At 36.1% G+C, this 19,768-nt stretch overlaps 1 protein-coding gene across 13 annotated transcripts in view; it reads right to left on the reverse strand.

Annotated features, from left to right (window-relative positions):
* Positions 1–19,768, reverse strand: part of RGSL1 (regulator of G protein signaling like 1) — a 204,075-nt gene that overhangs the window by 118,974 nt on the left and 65,333 nt on the right. For all 13 annotated transcript variants that reach the window (XR_006199023.1, XR_006199020.1, XR_006199019.1 and 10 more), the window contains 5 exons: positions 10,139–10,244; positions 6,803–6,996; positions 5,365–5,482; positions 4,830–4,941; positions 2,453–2,582 (listed from right to left, as the gene is read on the reverse strand). Coding sequence is in view for 5 of the 13 variants with exons in the window: in XM_042925841.1 (XP_042781775.1) it covers positions 2,453–2,582; positions 4,830–4,941; positions 5,365–5,482; positions 6,803–6,996; positions 10,139–10,244 (660 nt within the window). In the remaining 8 variants the exon portion in view is untranslated. The remainder of the gene's footprint in view (positions 1–2,452; positions 2,583–4,829; positions 4,942–5,364; positions 5,483–6,802; positions 6,997–10,138; positions 10,245–19,768) is intronic.

Below are 19,768 nucleotides of genomic sequence, written 5' to 3' on the forward strand. Positions count from 1 at the left end.
TGTGTGAGTGTTTAGGAATATGTCCATTTCTTCCAGGTTGTCCAGTTTATTGGCATATAATTTTTCATAGCATTCCCTGATAATTGCTTCTGATAAGTGTTTCTGAGGGATTGGTTGTAATAATTCCATTTTCATCCATGATCTTATCTATTTGGGTCCTCTCCTGTGATTCCCATGCCTGGCGCTTGACTGGGATTCAAATTCTCGCTCAGTGCATCCTGGTACAGGGGAGGTGCGGAGTCCTGGTACTGGGGAAGCTCTGCTCTGCACCCTCAGATAAGTGGCCCCCTGCTGGCAGGCACAGGCAGGCGTTGTCCTGTCCCACAACACTCTAGGAAAGGAATTGCTTTCTCCTACTGCGAACTGCACCCCTGACCTAGCCACCAAGCCGCGGACTGGCTCCCCTCCTGCCCAGGTGCATGATCTGGGCAGCCGGTCCCAGTCTGGAGAAAGCCCCACAGTTAGAAATTGGATCTTTCTCCCTCCTAGTTCAAGGTTTTTCTGTGGCCAGATATAGTCCTATGCTTCACCAGCCTCTCTTTCTGTTCCCTTTGTCTCTCTGAAGGAGGGGATCCTCCCCTCCATTCCTTTTATCTCTCCCAGTTCCAATCATGCTCCTATGGCCCATCAGGTTGTCCTGGTGGGTCCCTGGAAGCACGACTGTCTCCTTTCTTCCCCGGGCTCTTGGGGTTCAAAATCCTTTGGCTTCAACACTTCTTTGTTTGAGAGACTAGGGAAGTTCTGATCCCCCTACTTCTCTGCCATGTTGGCCCCTTCTCTCCCAAGAAAGTGTTTTTTGTAATGATAAATGGGTCATTGATTGAAGGATATAACAGTCCCAGAAAAGGCTAAATGATAGTGATAGGAAGGAGACTACTGGCCGGTAGATCTCCCACTGAGCTACAGAAGCACTCTTCTTGGGCTCTCTCATACAATACTAAGGATATGGGAAATTAAAGGGGGGTGACATGGGACTTCCTATCATTCTGGGGCATACAGGTTTGAACTAATTTTATTTAAAAGAAGAAACAAAAGAGCTGGAACTACTCTAAAATCCTAAATGTGAAGCAGTTCGTAAAACATACATACAAAAACTTTTGCAAATTAGAAAATAAAATAATATTTAACAATTCCAATAGAAAAATAGACAAAGGACATAAACAATTCAAAAAAGAATACAAATGACCAATAAATAAAAGTGCTCGATTACTAAAGAAATATACATAAGAATGGCACATTATTTTTCATTTACTGGATTGGCAGTTTTTTAAAAAATGCATAATACCCCATGTTAGTGACAATGTGGCACTCATTTATACTGTTGGTGAGAATTTATTTAGTGTGATGTTATTAAAGGACTGAAATTTAACTATTTTTAACCATTTTCCCATTTCTCCCATTTTAAGGAGTTTATTTCATAGAAATAACACAATTGCAAAGTATGTATGTTTTGCAGTATTATTTGTTACAGTGACAATTGGAACAACTCAAGTCATCAAAAGAGATGAAATTTGTCATTAGTTCCTCCAATATTATCTTAGGCACTTTTGGCATCTTATTAATCTCCCATCCATCTGGCCTGATTGCAGTTCCTGCAATGTGCCATCCTCTTTCTTATTTTAGGATCCTATGTAGACCTAGAAATTTCTCCCCTCCTATTTTGTCTAACTTGCTCATTCCTGAAGACAAATTTATGTGATTTTCTAGGAGAAGTCTTCCCTGATCCTACCCTTTGAGTAACTAGGGTCTCCTTGAAATTATCTTTGGGATCACTCACTACATAATAATAGCAATACACTGGTTAACTCTTTTATAGCAATGGGTAAAGATATTTTATATGTATTAACTCACTTAATCTCCACAATAATCTTATGAGAAAAGCACCATTATTATTACCATTCTACAGATGGAAAAAAAAAAAAAAAAACAGAGGCACAAAACCACTTTCACAAGGTCCTTCAGTTAGAAAATGGCAGATTCAAACCCAGGAAATCTTGCTCCGACATCTGTGGCTCTTATTTTCTGTCTTACATTCAAGACTGTAAATGCCATGAGGACATATGCTGCATGTTTCCTACTGTATCTCCAGCACCTGGCAAAGTTCCTGCTACATAGTAGATTCTCAAAAAGTGATGAATGAGTGAATGAAATAATAAATGTAGTAGTTGAATAAATCTATACTACAGACAAACAGTTTTGTAAAATGTAAGATCTTGCTATGCTTTAGACTAGTCATTCTCCACCATTGCTGGCTCTGTAAGCAGAAGCCACTGGACTCACATCCTCTCTAAGCAGGGGTGAGCTTGGCTTTGCACCCAGGACCTGGAGTTCTTGCTATACCCCACACTAACACAGGTATGACACACAGCAACCGCCCTGCAGTTTCTTATCTGGGCTAACCCCTGTGTATGGAATGTCAACAGGAAAGGCAGTAAATAGAGAAGTGACTTACTTTCCTTGCTATTTTGTACTTCCAGGTGAAGATATTCTTCAAATTCGTGGCGTTTACTGGGATCAGACATAAATCTGCGGTACTTGCAAAAGCTCTTAATAAAGCTAATCATTTTCAGCCAGCCTCTTTTCTGGGAAAAGAGAGAGAGGTATGCCACATTCATCAGTATAGCTTCTGTTCACCGAAAGTTTACTATGACAGAAATTTGACACTCATTACATTTAATCCTCACAACACCTCCTTTATAAGAAATCATCTTTAGCTCCAATTTTAAGATGAGGAAACTCAAGTCAGAGAACTGTTAGCCTTCCCTAAATTAAGTTGATAGTGGGTAGAAGGTTCTGGCTTTACCTAGGCATGGGGCCATTGGCAATGCCCCTTCTACCACCATTTTCCAATGGTAAGATTTAAGATGCCATGATTAGGAGAGAGAGTGTGAAAGCTAAGAACAGGAAGAAAACAGAGGTCAGAGACAAGTAAAACTCACAAGAAGAGAATAATGGCTTGGGCAGATTTGAACTGTTGAAGAAATAAGAATAAAATAAGAAGAAATGAATAAAAACATTTCTAATCATTAAAAAGAGAAAAATATAATTACACGCACACCACACACACACACACACACACACACACACACAAATGCATTTTATAAATTCCTCATCTGTTTCATAATACCCAGTGACCATTCTGTAATTCATTTACCCCTTGACCAATTGATATTTAGAGCCAGAAATGATCTTATTGATCAACTAGTTCAGTTGTCTCATTCTACAAAGTGGAATCCTCAGTGTAAGCATGGCTTTAGAGAGCCATGTAGTGGCTGGATTTGGGATCAGAAATTTTCCATCTGGAGTCTAGCTTCTTCCTAATTGTGTAATTTGGGTCAATTCAATCTGTGTCTTAATGTTTCCATGTGTAAAATAGAAACAACAGCCTTCAGGGTTGTGGTGAGGGTTAGTGATTATACATGTAAAGTCTAATACAGTGCTTAGCACAAAATAGGCACTAAATCCATGTTGGTTTCTTTTCATCTTTTCTTATCTAAGAGCAACTGTAAGACCTGAAATTAAAACGAAGTCTCCTGGTCCTGGGTGCAATATTCTTTTTAATGTCCTACATGATCATTCATGGTATCCTGACATGGAGTTGACTCATACATGGAGAAAATAAAGAGGAGAAAGGAAGGAGCAGAAGTTTTCATATCTGGAGTATAGGATCAATGGGCTTAGGCATTATTTTCAGAAATCTTAGCACGATTTTTGGAGTCAGATGGAGCTGGGCTCAAATTTTTCTGATACTAATCAACTCTATAACATTGAGCAAGTGATTATTTAAAGGAAGCATAAATATTTTCTCAAATCATATGAAGAGACTTTCCTGAATAACATTCCTGTCTCGGGGAGCATGCGTCTTAGTGGAGGAGGTCTGAAGTACTCTGGGATTTACTGAGAAACTTCTTTGTAAAAACTGTATTATTGCCATTTCCTTACAAAACTGTATTTTGGAAAATTATATACTGTTAATTAAAGTGCTTTTGTGTAAGCTGGAAAAAAATTCCCTTTGCTCTCCTCCCATGGAGAAAGAATGGGTTAAATAATTGATAGGTTTGGAAGGAAAAAAAATGGACATGTTCTACTGTCAGCCTCCTGCATTCTCTCTCTGGGAGTCTCTTGTTTGCAGGATACCTGTGTTTAGGCTTGCCCTTTGTCACTCATAAGGGGTTCACTCAAGTAAATGCAGGCCTGAGTTGCTCCATTTTGCCAGTGATTGGACTTGTAACTAAGTTTAATTTGGGTGCAGAGGATTATTAAACCCATTTGGCTTCACAGCCAATCCATGTCCTTCAAACTAGCTTTCAGCAGTAAAAACACTGACATTTTGGGGGTGCCTGGGTGGCTCAAGTCAGTTAAGCCTCTGACTCTTGGTTTCTGCTCGGGTCATGATCTCACAGTTCATGATTTTGAGCCCCAGCATGGAGCTTGCTTGGGATTCTTTCTCTCCCTTTCTCTCTGCCTCTTCCTCCTCTCCTCCTCCTCCTCCTTCTACTTCTTTCTCTCTCTCTCTCAAAATAAATAAATAAACTTTAAAAATTTAAAAAAAAACACTGACATTTTGATCTCCATGTATCTAAACCTTATGTCTATCACTCAGTTGGTTTTGGTCACAGAGTGAAGACAGGGATTTTCTTAAATTCCCACTGTAACAATTTCTCTGGGCCTCAGAATTCGTCTTTGTAAATGTGAATTAAACCTATCCAAAAGAGTAGTTGTTTTGGTGAATAAATAAGCTAACAATGAAACTGTTTTGCATGGTTGACAATGCCTAAGCAGTGCTTTTTTATTCCCAGTGTCTTGTCTTCACTGTCTTCCTCACTGACCTGAGATTCCTGTAGGTAAGTTGTTGTCTTTGAGGGCTTCCTAGAAGTTTGAACTTCAATATGCTGCCCTTCCTGAGGGTAAGGTGGGAACAGCTCTTGGTAATCTTTAAACCTGCCAAAAGGAGACCAAGGACATCAAAGAAGGCAAACACCTGGTACATAAAAGGTAACAGTCAAGGCAAACCTATGTCAGCTTTTGGAGGAAGTCGAGAAAATAGGAATTGGGAAATAGTGAGACATTTACAAATATTCTTCTTCCAATTTCAATCCTTTGCTAATGTCAGCCTATCCTTCCTAATCAATACTGTATTGTTCTTTGTTCAAGTAAATGAACTGAAGTGTGTGTGTTTGGACGTGTGTGCACAATGCATGTGCATAGCAGGTAGGTAAGTAGAGGATTCAAGATAAATTTGCCTTTTCTCTTGCAAGGAAGCCCTGGCAGTGAACTTCTGCAATTTGAGACTCTTTACTATGGCTTTCAGAAGCCCCTGTGCAGGTCCAGAAAGAACCACGGCGTTCACTGATCAATACTCACCACTTTTCTTCTAGAGATTTCATGACATATCCCTGTAGCGTTAATAATGTAGTTGTGCTGACATGACGCATGTGAGAGATTTCTTGTATAATAGGGGCATCACACTGCAGTATTACTTCTAAAAAATGCAAGAGAGAAAAAGTCCTCATCTTCTCTTCTACCATTTCTGAGGTAGTTCGTGTGTTTTTCATCTTAGAGTCTGTCCCTTATTCTCAATCTGGTTAGACTCTGAACTCTTCACTCCAATTTGTTTGAAAATCTCAGAGGAGCGTTGCAGAGCAAATACAGTCCTGGTTTACTTCCATTCAAGTTTCTAAGATGAGTGTTTAAGGGGAAAGAAATATTTAAAGGACTCATCTCTGCAGCTAGTTTAAAGTTTTTGGTTTAGGAAGAGAGCAGAACAGTAAAGGATTAATGTTAAACTGCTGGGGTAAATGAGGAATCCAAGATCACAAATAAGTATCACGAGGGCAATATAATTCTCCAGGTGTTCAGAGACTATTTTGTTCATGAATAAGACTTGAGAACTTATCAAGGACAAGATCTACATACTCCTCTTTGTCTTCTTCCTGAGACTGAACAAATAAATATTTCTTACAAGTAAAGATTTGCCAGTTGTACCTCTCTTTTTACTTTCATAAAATTTATAACCTGATCTAAATTGCCACAAGTAAATACACACACACACACACACACACACACACACACACACACACCAGTTCATTTGTGCCAAAATAAAAGGCTTTATCTTCGTTGCTTTGCTATAGATTTGTTTACTTTGAGGATAGAATTATGCTCACCTCTCTTTTTCTCCTCTAGAATTATATAGGTCAATACTTTGCTTGCAACTTTTGTTTCTGGTCAAGATGAATTTACATAGGTCAGATTGCCCTCCCTCCATAGGCAAGAAAACAAAATTAATGAAATAAAGATTTTCAGGGAGACATTTTTCTCTTTCCCAGTACAGCTCTCTCTACAACCCATAGTTCATGAGAACTCCAACTTTACAAATAGCTAACTCTTGTTTTTGTATTTAATTTCTGTCTAGTTGATTTAAGGGTCAGATGACTTGAGTTTGAATTCAAGTTCTCTGAATTTCATATTCCTCATTAGTAAAATGGATCTATTCATTCCTACCTTATAGAGATTAAATAAGATCCTATTTTCAGTGTTGAACACAGTTAAATGAAAGGATATATTTCACATATAAGTACAAGTGTCTTGCATTTGGCTTCCCATACTAGTATTATACTTTAGTTTTATTATTGTTGCTCTCCGTTTTTACTGTCCCTCCTAATCTTTATCTCAATACTGCTCGTGCGGCCACTGCTCTGTTCTGCTCTTTCAGGGGACTCACATGAGACAGGTTTTCTGTCAAACTCTTCTCCTAAAATACTAAAGGGAAAAGGAAACAATATCAGGAGAACATGATGCATACCAGCAGGGACTTTGCCATGGAAGAAAGTCTTGATTATATTTTCAAAGAGAGACTTGTAAATTTTTTCATTTGTCTCAATACTGATCTTATGTATGGCCATCAGGAATTTCAAGGGGCTATCAGCCTTCCGTTCTTTGAGGAACTCCCTGAAGAATTCCAAGTGGTTTGAATTTAGGAGGACTTCTGTCAAGTTTCTGGAAAACAAGAAAGCATCGTTGGTGAAGAGAAAGGGATGGTAAACCTGGATTCTGCTCCAACTATGGAATGGGAAAGGGCATCTCCAAGACTGTGGGGCCTCTGGCTGTGTGTAAAAAATAGGATGAAAAAATTGGTTACTATTTACTTAGAGATAAATTTAAAATTTTATATGCACATGTACCCCAGTGTTTATAGCAGCACTTTCAACAATAGCCAAATTATGGAAAGAGCCTAAATGTCCATCAACTGATGAATGGATAAAGAAGATGTAGTTTATATATACAATGGAATATTACTTGGCAATGAGGAAGAATGAAATATGGCCCTTTGTTTGTTTTGGTTTGGTTTTTTTTTTATATATTTTTTTAACGTTTATTTATTTTTGAGACAGAGAGAGACAGAGCATGAATGGGGGAGGGGCAGAGAGAGAGGGAGACACAGAATCAGAAGCAGGCTCCAGGCTCTGAGCCATCAGCCCAGAGCCTGACGTGGGGCTCGAACTCACGGACCACGAGATCGTGACCTGAACTAAAGTCGGACGCTTAACCGACTGAGCCACCCAGGCGCCCCATGTTTGTTTGTTTTTTAAGAGAGAGAGAGAGAGAAAGAGGGAGCAGGAGAGAGGGGTACAGGGAGAGAGAGAATCTTAAGATCCAGTGCAGGGCTGGATCTCATGACCATGAGACCATGACCTGGCCCAAAATCAAGAGTCAGAAGCTTAACCAACTGAGCACACAAGTGCCCCTTTATCATTACTTTTATGGGGAGACAATTTGTGATGTTCTTCCTCCACCATTCCAGAGTCTGATTCTTCCTCTTCAGTGGTCTTAAAGTCTGTATCTTCACTTCCATTTCTACTCCCACTGTTTAATTCAAGGTTTTTTTTAATGTTTATTTTTGAGAGAAGGAGAGAGAGAATGTGACAGCAGGAGGAGCAGAGACAGATGGAGGATCCAAAGCAGGCTCTGAGCTGTCAGCACAGAGCCCGACACGGGGCTCAAACCACGGACTGTGAGATCATGACCTGAGTCAAAGTCTGATCTTAACCAACTGAGCCACCCAGATATCCCTAATTCAAGTTTTTAATATCACCTGTATGAACAACTGCAACAACCTTCTAACTATTATTTCTGTCTTCAGTCTCTGATGTTCTGACTCCTGTATATATATCATTACTACTTCTGCCTGGGTACTGTTTTCTAAATCCATATAAAAGGTATCTCTGTTACTCTTGTTCCAACAAGTCTCAAGAAATTCTCATTTCCAGTTAATCAACATAAATTCCTTAATAATTCTTTTAAGACTTTATTTTTGTTATTTGGTCTCAATTTGGCTTTCTAATGTTAGAATTTATGTCTCTTCACCCCATGCATTGTATGCTTTAACACCACTGGGATATTTTCAAGTTTTTAAATACCTTTATATTTGTGAGTTTATGTTTGTGTCATTTCTTTAGCTTGGAAGGTTTAGCCTTACCCTCAAAATACTCTCATTTCTTTGCACATGCACATGAAATTGTACATGTAGTTTGGGGTCTCTTCTGATAGTTTAACTTTTCCTAATCCTTACTCAAAATTTACTTCTCTTTCCTATACCCTTATAGTAATTATCCAATATTTTATTATGAAATTTTAAGGTCAGCCTTGTAAAGGTAAGGAATATATTTCATTTTTGTAACATTAGTATCTGGGACACAGTATATGTTCAATAACTGTTTATTTCACTGAACAAGGGCTAGGGACAAGGTTAAAGAGAAATGCAACTGTGGGATCCATGGGGCATTCTGTTTTGGTCTTAACTGAAGACATGGAACAGGATGTTAACACTTCTGTGATACTTAGCTAAATAGAATAGGTATTTCTATAGACACAGTGGAAAGTGGTGCAAACTGGAACAGCAAAAGAAATAAATGATTAATGGTCAGAGAACAATTTCAGTTCCTTCAAAGGAAGGAAGATCTATCTAGAGTATTTAGAAGAGAGAAAGGACTTATCATCCTCAATGAATGTTATCAGTAACTGAAAGCATACTTTGGAAAGCTTTCTCTATTCAAAATATTCTCCCAGTGACTCTGACTACCAAATTTGTATGTGTTACTATATCTTTATCTTCTTTAAGGACTTTTCATATACCTAGTCATTAATAGGTAATTATTGAATAAAAAAATGAATGATTGAATGAATGGCATGGTCTATAAGAAAATCATAGTCAAGTCCAAGAAAATGGAAAAGATACCTAAAAAATAAAGAGCAGTAAAAAGTAGTACACAGTAAGTACTTTGTGTTGTATTTTAGGGATGTAGTGCTCAGAGAAGAGGGAAGTCATAGCGACATACATCTGAAGAACTTTTTATGTAGAGGTGGCACTTGTGCTAAGGCAAGGAGAAAAAAGTGGACACTTCTGAAAGAAAGGACCACAGAGTTTTTTCCTAGAAGTGAGACCTTAATAAGTTGATTCTAGGATTTATTATAAGGGGAGAGACATGAAATAAGGAACCAGTTAGGAGGTTACTACAATAGTACACAATACAGAAAAAGAAATAGGCAAGAATATATATACCAGGATGTTTATTGTGACACTATTTATAGCAGTGAAAAATGAAAAATAATGTAATGTCCATTAAAAAGTTCATTAAAATGTCCATAAAAAAACATGCTACATCTGTATTATGAGAGGGGATATAACTCTACAAATTATCATGATGTCCATGATAGTTTTTTTAAGTTAAAAAATGTTATCTTATAATATATATTGCATGGTCTCAATTATAGAAAATAAATAATTGGTTTAAAATACAAAATGTGGGGGTGTCTATGTGGCTCAGTCGGTTAAGTGCCCGACTTTTGGTTTGGGCTCAGGTTATGATCCCGGCATCATGAGATCAAGTACCACATCAGGCTCAGTGCTGACAGAGTGGAGCCTGCTTGAAACTCTCTCTGTCTCTCTCTCTCTGCCCCTCTCCTGCTCTCTCTCTTTCTCAAAACAAATAAACAAATATTGTGTGTATGTTTATGATATATGGAAAAAATTTTTAAAAAACTCATATACTGAAGGATAAGTTCAGCATTAGACATGTTAAGATTAAAGAACATGGCTTGTGTCTGAAGAATATTGCTGTAGCCAAATCCTATGTCTTACCTAGGTCTTAACGAGGGCTTCCTCATACCAGTCCTTTTGTAAAATGATGTTTTCCTAGGTGAGGGTGAGACCACTCTTGGTTCTCTGATAATTTCCACTGTGAAATCTAATGAAAAATCACAAAGTTAGGGAATACCATATTATAAGAACATTTCAGAGAATAAGAAGGGACAAATTAAAAAGGATATTTATCAGACATTGAGTGCATGTGGAAAAATCATAGTCCCCACAACTGTCAACACCTCAGGCAATTACTACTGAAAAGAAACTTAGGGATGATTTTATCTCTGACTTCAGTTCCAACTGTGTTATCTAAGTCTGCTGGCCATTAGGCCGAGAACCCACCTTCATCAGAAGACTGCTGAGACCAAGTTTATTTTATTTCTTATTTCAACACCAAATGTCATCCATCCTTCCCCCAGTCAGCCATTTTGACTAAACCATATTCCACATGACATTCAGTCTTCCCTGACACCTCTGTTATCCCATCCTATGCCCTTTCACCTCTGGAACTCCTGCTGTGTAATCACTAAACTCTCACAGAGTCTTGACCTCTTTGTTAAGAATTTCCTCTATCTTCTTCTTACTTTAACTGAAATCGTTCCCTTTCTTGAAAACACTGTGCCCACTGCAAGCTTCTTAAAAGGTACTCTATCACACCATACACAATTTTAGAGTGGGTATCTGGTTCCCTATTGCCATCTAAAAACCATTATTTTAAAAAACATATTAAAACACTACTATCGAAGAACAACAGATTCCAAGGATCTCAGTGTTTTAGGAGAGCCCTTTGAGGTGAGTATTTTAGAAGAAAAGATAGACTCTCAACTCATTAAGGGCAAGGATGGTATATTACTTATGTGAGAACATGTCCTAGTTATATAGTCAATGCTTTAAAATGTTTATTAAATAGAGTATACTCTCACAGATAATTTTTGTGCGGTTTAGTAATACTTTCAGTGACAGCCTACAAAATATTGAAAGCAATAGAGGTATATACTAGTTCTAAATAAATGCAATTGAATAGGTGAAAAAAATAAAATCAAGACTATGGAAGACTAGATACAAAAAAAAAATATTCACACAAAAGAAATCAAAAAACCTTCCAATACAAACACTTATAAATGCTGGATAAAAAAAATAACCCTTTTAAAACTCATATGTAAGCTTGTAAAAAATTAAGACAAAAAAATAAAAACATAGAAATAAGAAACAAAGAGGATGTTAGAAACCAGAAAGGTAAGTTCACACCCTAGAGGCATTCATAATGTTAAAACCACAATAGGTCAGAAGACAAAAACCACTGGCCTTTAGAACATGGACAAAAAAAAAACCTGGCATTTCTTTTATTCTCAAGACACTTATCAATTAAGACAGTTGCTACTGAAAAATTTAACAAAGTTTTTGGCAGACTCTCAAGGCAGAAGAAGGCAAAATTGAAAACAGCAAAGAAGAAAAGGCTCTGACAAGTACCCCAGTCTTTTAATTGGGATCCCAAGAAGTAAGGGAAACCAGAAATAGCTCATCCATCAGAAAGAATAAAAACTGACTTTGCACCAACTCAATCCCTAAATGGATTAAGGTTATTTGGATGCTACTTGTGTGGGGGGCCGGGCCCCGGTGCCAGGCTGAGACCCGGTGGAGCAATGTTCCCTGTTGACTTAGCCAACCCGGTGGTTCCCCCTCCCATTCCCCCACTTTCAAGGGCATACGAAAGCCTTGTCAAGGCTGAGAAAGTTAATTCCTGAAGCCTGTGGTCTGCAGGTGTTGGCAGTAATGCTACCTCCCTTTTTCTACCCCGAGTCAGATAGAAACAAACATGGGAATTGTGTTTTGCTAGCAATCTTATCAACAAGGTCTTGTTGTGACCCGTCTAGACAATGCACAAGAAACACAGAACTAAATGTTTTGGTTGGCAGCGATTATGTGAAACCTGTTTATTCTTAGAATGGCCTGACCCATAAGAGTCTGGATATAAAAGATTGTGTACAGCAACAATAAAGCCGTCACTTGGGCCATCAGCCCAGGGGACCCTCCTGTTCCCAAACTTTCTTCTCTCTCTTTTTTCTTGCATTCCCCTACCCTCAGGACACTGACCTTGGTGTTTGTCGCGCCGGTCGCGACATACTTGTATGTCAGATATATAATAAAATCCTCTCTGGAGAAAAATAACATTACCCAGAACCTCAAATTATCTCTACAAATTTCTTACCAACAATGTTCACAAATAAAGCAGAAATAACAATGTATTTTAAAAGACCTGACCAAAAACCAAGGGAAAAAAATTGATAGTTGAAATAGATATATGAAATACAAATATGGACTTTAAAGTTACTATTATTAATATAGCTCAAGGAATTAAAAGGAGGAAAATATCAACATAGACTGAATATCAGACAAAAAATATTCTAAAAATAAAAAATTTAATGACTGAAATTAAGGAAGTTAAGAATTAATAAATTGGTTTAATTACAAATTCTGCATAACAAAGTGAGAATTATTGAACTAGGATTTAAATCAAATATGCAGACTGAAACATATGGAGAAAAATATGGAAAATAAAGAAAAATCACATAAGACAAGCACATGGCTATAATGTCAAAAATATATGTAGTAAGGTTATCAAAAGGAGGGAAGAAATAAAATGGAGCAGGACAAATATTTGAAGAGGTAATTGAAAATTTTCTAAAACTGACAACTGACATCAAGTCAGAAATTCAAGAAGTCCTGAAATCACAAGTAGCATAAATACTTAGGTACATAATAGTAAAATTGCATGAAAGAAAAGAAGAAAAGAAAATATGGGGGGGGGGGTAGTGGAATGAATAAAATAAATATTTCTTTTTATAAACAATGTCAGTAAAGGCTTCAGGCTGACTCCTCAAAATGAACTAAGGATGCCAAGAGATAATAAGATAATATCTTCGAAGTGCTAAAATAAAATAATTCCACCAAGAATTCTATATCCAGAGACTATAATCTTAACAAATAAAACCAAAATAAAAATACTTTAAAAATTCACACTAAAGGAAATGCAAAAGGTGTTTTTGGAGGCAGCTTAGAGGAGTGGGAAATGATGAAAAAGAAAGAAAAAGTGGATATGTGAGTAAGCCTAAATGAATATTGACTTATAAAACAGTAATATATATGCAGTAAAAGCAGTAACTTAAATTAAATTTTAATATGTCAAGGATGCATTTTGAAATCTATATGGTAACCACTAAAAAAAAGAAAACATGCAAAAACAACACATTAGCAGAAAGAATATATAGAATTATTAATCTAAAAAAACTTGTAATCTTAAAGAAAGCCAAAAGGAGAGAAAAGGGAACATAGAACAGAAGGGACAAATGTAGTAAGGTAGCATTTAAAACCTAATACATGAGACGTTACAGTTAATGTAATCAGACTAATACTCTAATTACAATTTTTTAATGTTTATTTATTCTTGAGAGAGAGGGGGACAGAGTGTGAGTGGGGGAGGGGCAGAGAGAGAGGGAGACACAGTATCCAAAACAGGCTCCAGGCTCTTAGCTGTCTGTAGAGAACCCGATGGGGGGCTTGAACTCATGAACCATGAGATCATGACCTGAACCAAAGTTGGATGCTGAACCAACTGACTGAGCCACCCAGGTGCCCCTAAATACTTTAATTAAAAGACAATTCTCAAATTGGATTCAACAAAAATGAAAACACCAAAAAAGAAAAAAAAAAAAGAGAGATTCTGCTTTAAAGAGTCTCACCTTAAATATAAAAGAAGAAGATATTAAAAAATAAAAGAGTGGAAAAGGATATAACAAGCAAACACTAACCAGAAAGAAAAGTAATGACTATAATAATATTAGAAAAATAATAAAGTAAGAAGCGTTATTAGGGATAATGATTTGCTCTACCAGAAAGCTATAATTCCAAATTTGCTTGTATCTAGAGCTGTAGCCTCTAATAATATAAAGGAAAAACTGCAAGTCTTAGAAGAAAGAAAGAAAGAAAGAAAGAAAGAAAGAAAGAAAGAAAGAAAGAAAAGAAAGAAAGAAAGAAAGAATACACAGAGTGGGAGATTTAAAAATTCTCTTTTGGTAATGGATACAAATGTAAAGTAAAACTATCATTAAGGATATAGAATATCTGAACATAGTGAAATACACCTAGTTGCATATACAAAATATTGCATCCAACATTACGTGCTTTATAGATAATTAATTGTAATAAGAGGGTACCACAAGCAACTTAAATAACATATATGAAATTTCAAATGAAATCAATAAGTGTGTAGAAAATACAACATATTAAAATGATATAAGAAGAAATAGAAAGTCTGTAAAGTCCTACATATTTTAAAGAAATTAAGTTTTAATTAAACCTCTCTCAGATTAAGACAAAGGTGCTTGCCAACACTATTTCTATCTGAAAGCGTAATGGAGAATCTAGTAAGACCAATGAGGTAATGAAAATAAATCAAAGGCATAAATATTTGAGAACACTAATAAAACTCTTTGTTGGTAGAGGGCACAACTGTGTGTGTATAAAAATCAAACAAATTTGCAGACAAATTTTTAGAATGAATAATTTAGGGAAGTGGTGGAGCACAAGACAAAGATGTAAAAATCAACTATATTTCTATATGCCAGACACAAATTAAAAATGAAACTTTAGAAATTATACTATTTACAAGTGTATTAGAAAACATCAAAGACCTAGAAACAAATATACTGGAAGCTATAAAATAATATTACATGGAAAAACTATAAAAAATTATTGAAAGAAACTTCAAAAAACTTAAATGGAGGGATAAACCAAATTTATGGGTTAAAAAGTACAATGGTGGGGGGGGGCACCTGGGTGTCTCATTCGGTTAAGCATCTGACTCTTGATTTTGGCTCAGGTCATGATCTCACGGGTTCAAGCCCTGCATCAGGCTCTGCACTGGCAGTGTGGAGCTTGCTTGGGATTCACTCTTTCTCCCTCTCTCTCTGCTCCTCCCCTGCTCTCTCTCTTTCTTCCTCTCTCTCTCTCTTCTTAAACTTTTTTAAAAAGTATAATAGGGAGTGATATCACAGAAAATGATAAGTAGGGAGCTTCAGGTATCCATTTTCCATAAAAGCAACTAAAGAGGTGGCAAAAATGGTCAAAATCATGGTTTTACAGGACTCTTGAATCTGGCCAAGAACTTAACAATAAGTGAAGGCTTAGGGAATAAAGAAGTAGCTGCATCTGGTAAGAAAATGCTGTGGCATTTTAAATTGTCCACCTACCATTCCTCCATTCCACACCAGTGGTGGCCATATGTCAGCAGTTTACATTCCAGATGAAGGTTGCTATTGCCAAAGGTAGCAATAGGATCTAGTTTTCAAAGAATGTGTTTGTCTCTTGTGAACTGAGGTTGTCTGTTGGCTCCCTGAAGTATTTGCACAAGGACTAGCCTATGTTTTGCCCTATTTGGAGTGTTTTTAGGGTTGAGATGCATCCCATGTGACATTTGCTGGAAGCATTTAAAGGCAAATATACTGGGTACATTAACCTGGGCCAACAGTTGGGACACCAGACAGACACAAAGTTGTAAAAGTAAATACATGGGGTAATAAGGATTTTTAAAGATTCCACATATACTGAGGAATTAAAAAACCTATCCATATGCTCAGAACTGGATGTATGCTCAGAAGTTATGAGAAGATCCACAACTTTCATGTCTGGCTGGACTTCAAGGTCCAAGCAAATGGGAAATGAATGCTAGGGCAGAGTTGTATATGGCCTGGCTGAGCATTGAAAGAGTATTCCAACATATAGCCAATCTGCAAAGACCAGTAGAGTAATTTTTCTTCTAATTTCTTTTCTTTTCTTTTCCTTTTTCTTTTCTTTTCTTTTCTTTTCTTTTCTTTTCTTTTCTTTTCCTTTCCTTTCCTTTTTTCTTTTCTTTTCTTTTTTCTTTTCCTTTCCTTTCCTTTCTCTTTGTCTCTTTCTCTTTCCTTTTCCTTCCTTCCTGCCTTCCTTCCTTCCTTCTTCCTTCCTTCCTTCCTTCTTTCCTTTCTGACATTTAAGGAATCTATCAAAACACTGTTGCCCATAAGCTAACAGAACACAGACTTCAGTGGTCACACATAACAAAGAATACAGATTTTACAAAAATCGTTGAGAAAAGTCACACACACACACACACACACACACACACACACACACAACCTACAAAAGCAGCAACAGCAAACTTGAAGGAGAGGGGGAAATCTGATTTTGTCACATTATAATGTTCAAAGTGTCCAGTCTTCAACAACAACAAAAAAACTATGAGTCATGCAAAACAAACATATATGGCCTATTCACAGGAAAAAAGAACAACAGAAACTGTCCATGAGAAATCTGGTCATTGTACTTATTAGACAAAACTTTAAATCAACTGTCTTAAATATGCTCAAAGAGATAAAGGAAAGCATGGACAAAGAACTAAAGGAAGTCAAGAGAATGGCATCTCACCAAATATAGTATCAATAAAAAGATAGAAATGGCAAAAAGAAACCAAATAGCAATTCTGGAGCTGAAAAGTACAATAATTTTGAGTTAAATGAAACGGAAAACATCACATACCAAAACATATGGGATGAAGCAAAAACATTGTTCAAAGAGAAATTTATACTTGTAAATGCAGGTATTAAAAAGATACCAAATCAGTAACTGAAACTTACACCTTTAGGAACTAGATAAAGAATAGCAAGATAAACCCAAAATTAGCAGAAAAACAGAATTATAAAGATTAGAGTGGAAGCAAACAAAACAGGGAATAGAAAACCAATATAGAAAATCAACAAAACGGGGGCATCTGGGTGGCTCAGTCCATTGAGCATCTGACTCTTGATTTTGGCTCAGGTCCTGATCCCAGGTTTATGGGATTGAGCCCTACCTTGGGCTCCATTCTGAGCATGCACCCTGCTTAAGACTCTCCCTCTGCCCATCTCCCCTGCTTGCATTCTCTCTCTCTCGCTCTCTCTAAAAAAAGAAAAACAAAAGAAAGAAAAGTAAAAAAAATCAACAAGACAGTTTTTTTCTTTGAAAAGCTCAACAACGCTGCTGTTTAGTTAGATTGACCAAGAAATAAGAGAAGACTGAAATTACTAAAATCAGAAATGAATGTAGAGACATTACTACCAACCACAGAAATAAAAAGAAAACATTATAAGCAATTGTATGCTGATAAATTAGATAATCTAGATAAATGGAAAAATTCTAAGAAATATACAATAATCAAACAGACTCAAGAAGAAATAAAAATTTTGAATATACTATAATAAGAGACTGAATCAGTGATGACAAACCTCCCAACAAAGAAAAACCAAGGACCACATGGCTTCACTGGTTAATTCTATATTATATAATTTAAAGAGTTAATGCCAGTTCTTCTCAAACTCTTCCCAAAAATAGAAGTGGAAAAGACATTTTAATTCATTCTAAGAGGCCAAAATTATTCTGTTACCAAACCAGATAAAGACATCATACAAAAAGAAAACTATAGACCAATATCCCTTATGTATATAGATGAAAATATTCTCAAGAAAATATTAGCAACCCCAAATCTAGTAGAATATTAAGATGATACACCATAACCAAGTGGGATATATACCAGGAATGTGAGGATGGTTCAACATATGAAAATCAATCAATGTAATACATCACATTACTAGAATAAAGGAAAAATTATCACCTCAAATGATGCAGAAAAAGCACTTGACAAAATTCAGAAACAGCCAGCAAACTAAAAATAGAAGAGAACTTCTTCAACATGATAAAGGGCAAATCCACAGATAACATTAAACTCAATGGTAAGATTGAAAGCTTTCTCCCTAATATCAGAAACAAGAAAGGATGCCTTCTTTCACCACTTCTATTCAACATTGTACTGAGATTCCTAGCTAGAGAACTTAAGCAAGAAAAAGAAACGAATGGCATCCAAATTGGAAAGGAAGGAGCAAATCTATTTCTATTCATAGATGATATGATCTTATATAGGTAAAATCCTACAGAGTCTAAAAAACAAACCAACAAAAAAACAAACAACTATTAGAGCTAATAAATGAATTCAGAAAAGTTGCAGGATATAAATTACACACATAATAATCAGTTGTATTTCTATACCCTAGCAATGAACATTCTGAAGTGAAATGAAAACAGTTCCATTTACAATAGCATCAAAAAGAATAAAATACTTAGAAATAAATTTAACCAAGGAGATGTAAGACTTATAAATTGAAAGCTACAAAAGATTACTGAAAGAAGTTAAAGAACACCTAAATAAATGAAACTATGTCCTATGCTTATGGATTAGAAGACTTAATATGGCAATACTACCCAAAGTGATCTACAGATTCAGTGCAATCGACATCAAAATCTCAATGATTGTTTTAAATCAAAAAGCTGGTCAAAAAACTCCCAGAATTGTAACGGACCCCAAATAGCCAAAACTATCTTGAAAAAATAAAACAAAATTGGAAGACTCAGACTTCTTGATTTCAAAATTCAGTACAAAGCTATCCTAACCAAAACAGTGTGGTACTAGAATAAGGACAGACATATAAATCAACAAAATAGAATTTTGAGCCCCCAAATAAACCCACACATCTATGGTTAATTTATTTTTGACAAGGATTTCAAGACCACTCAACAAGGAAAGAAGAGTTTCTTCAACAAATAGTGCTGGAATAATTGGCTACCCATGTGCAAAAGAATGAATTTGAACCCTCCTCAAGCCATACACAAAAATTAACTCAACATAGATAACAAATATAAATGTAAGAGTAGAACTATGAAAGTCTTGTAAAAAAAAAAACATAGGTGTAAGTCTTCAAGATGATGAATTTGACAACAGATTTTTAAACATGACATTGAAAGCATAAGCAAAGAAGAGGAGGAGGAGGAGGAAGAGGAGAAAGAAAGAAAGAAAGAAAGAAAGAAAGAAAGAAAGAAAAAGAAAGAAAAAAAAGAAAGAAAGAAAGAAAATATAGATATATTCATTAAATTTCAAAACTGTGCACCAAAGGCCAAGATCAGAATAGTAAATATAACCTACAAAATGGGAGAAAATATTTGCAAATCATATGTCTGTCATCAGTTCTAGTATCTAGAACATTTAAAGAACTCTTACATGTCAGGAACAAAAAGAGAAACAGACTAATAAAAAAATTGAGCAAAGGCCTTAAACAGACATTTCTCCAAAGAAGATTGGCCAACAAACACATGCAAGGTATTCAACATTATTAGTTATTAGGAAAATGCAAACCAAAACCACAGTAAGATACCACTTCACATCCATTAGGATGGCTATAATTTAAAGAAAATGAAAGGAACAAGTGTTGGTGAAGACATGGAGAAACTGGAATCCTCATCCATCGCTGATGGTAATGTAAAATGGTGCACCTCCTGTGGAAAATGGTTTGGTGGTTTTCCTAAAAATTTAAATGTAGAATTAGAATATGATCCAGTAGTTCTACTCCTAGATACATAACCAGGATAATTGAAAACAGGTATTCAAACAAAAACTTGCACACAAACATTCATAGCAGCAATATTTATAGTCACCAAAAAGTACAAAGAATCCAAATATTCATCAACAGATGAATTCATAAACAAAAGGTGGTATATCCATACCAT

Source organism: Panthera leo, chromosome F3, assembly GCF_018350215.1.
Source record: "Panthera leo isolate Ple1 chromosome F3, P.leo_Ple1_pat1.1, whole genome shotgun sequence".
Lineage (NCBI taxonomy): Eukaryota > Metazoa > Chordata > Mammalia > Carnivora > Felidae > Panthera > Panthera leo.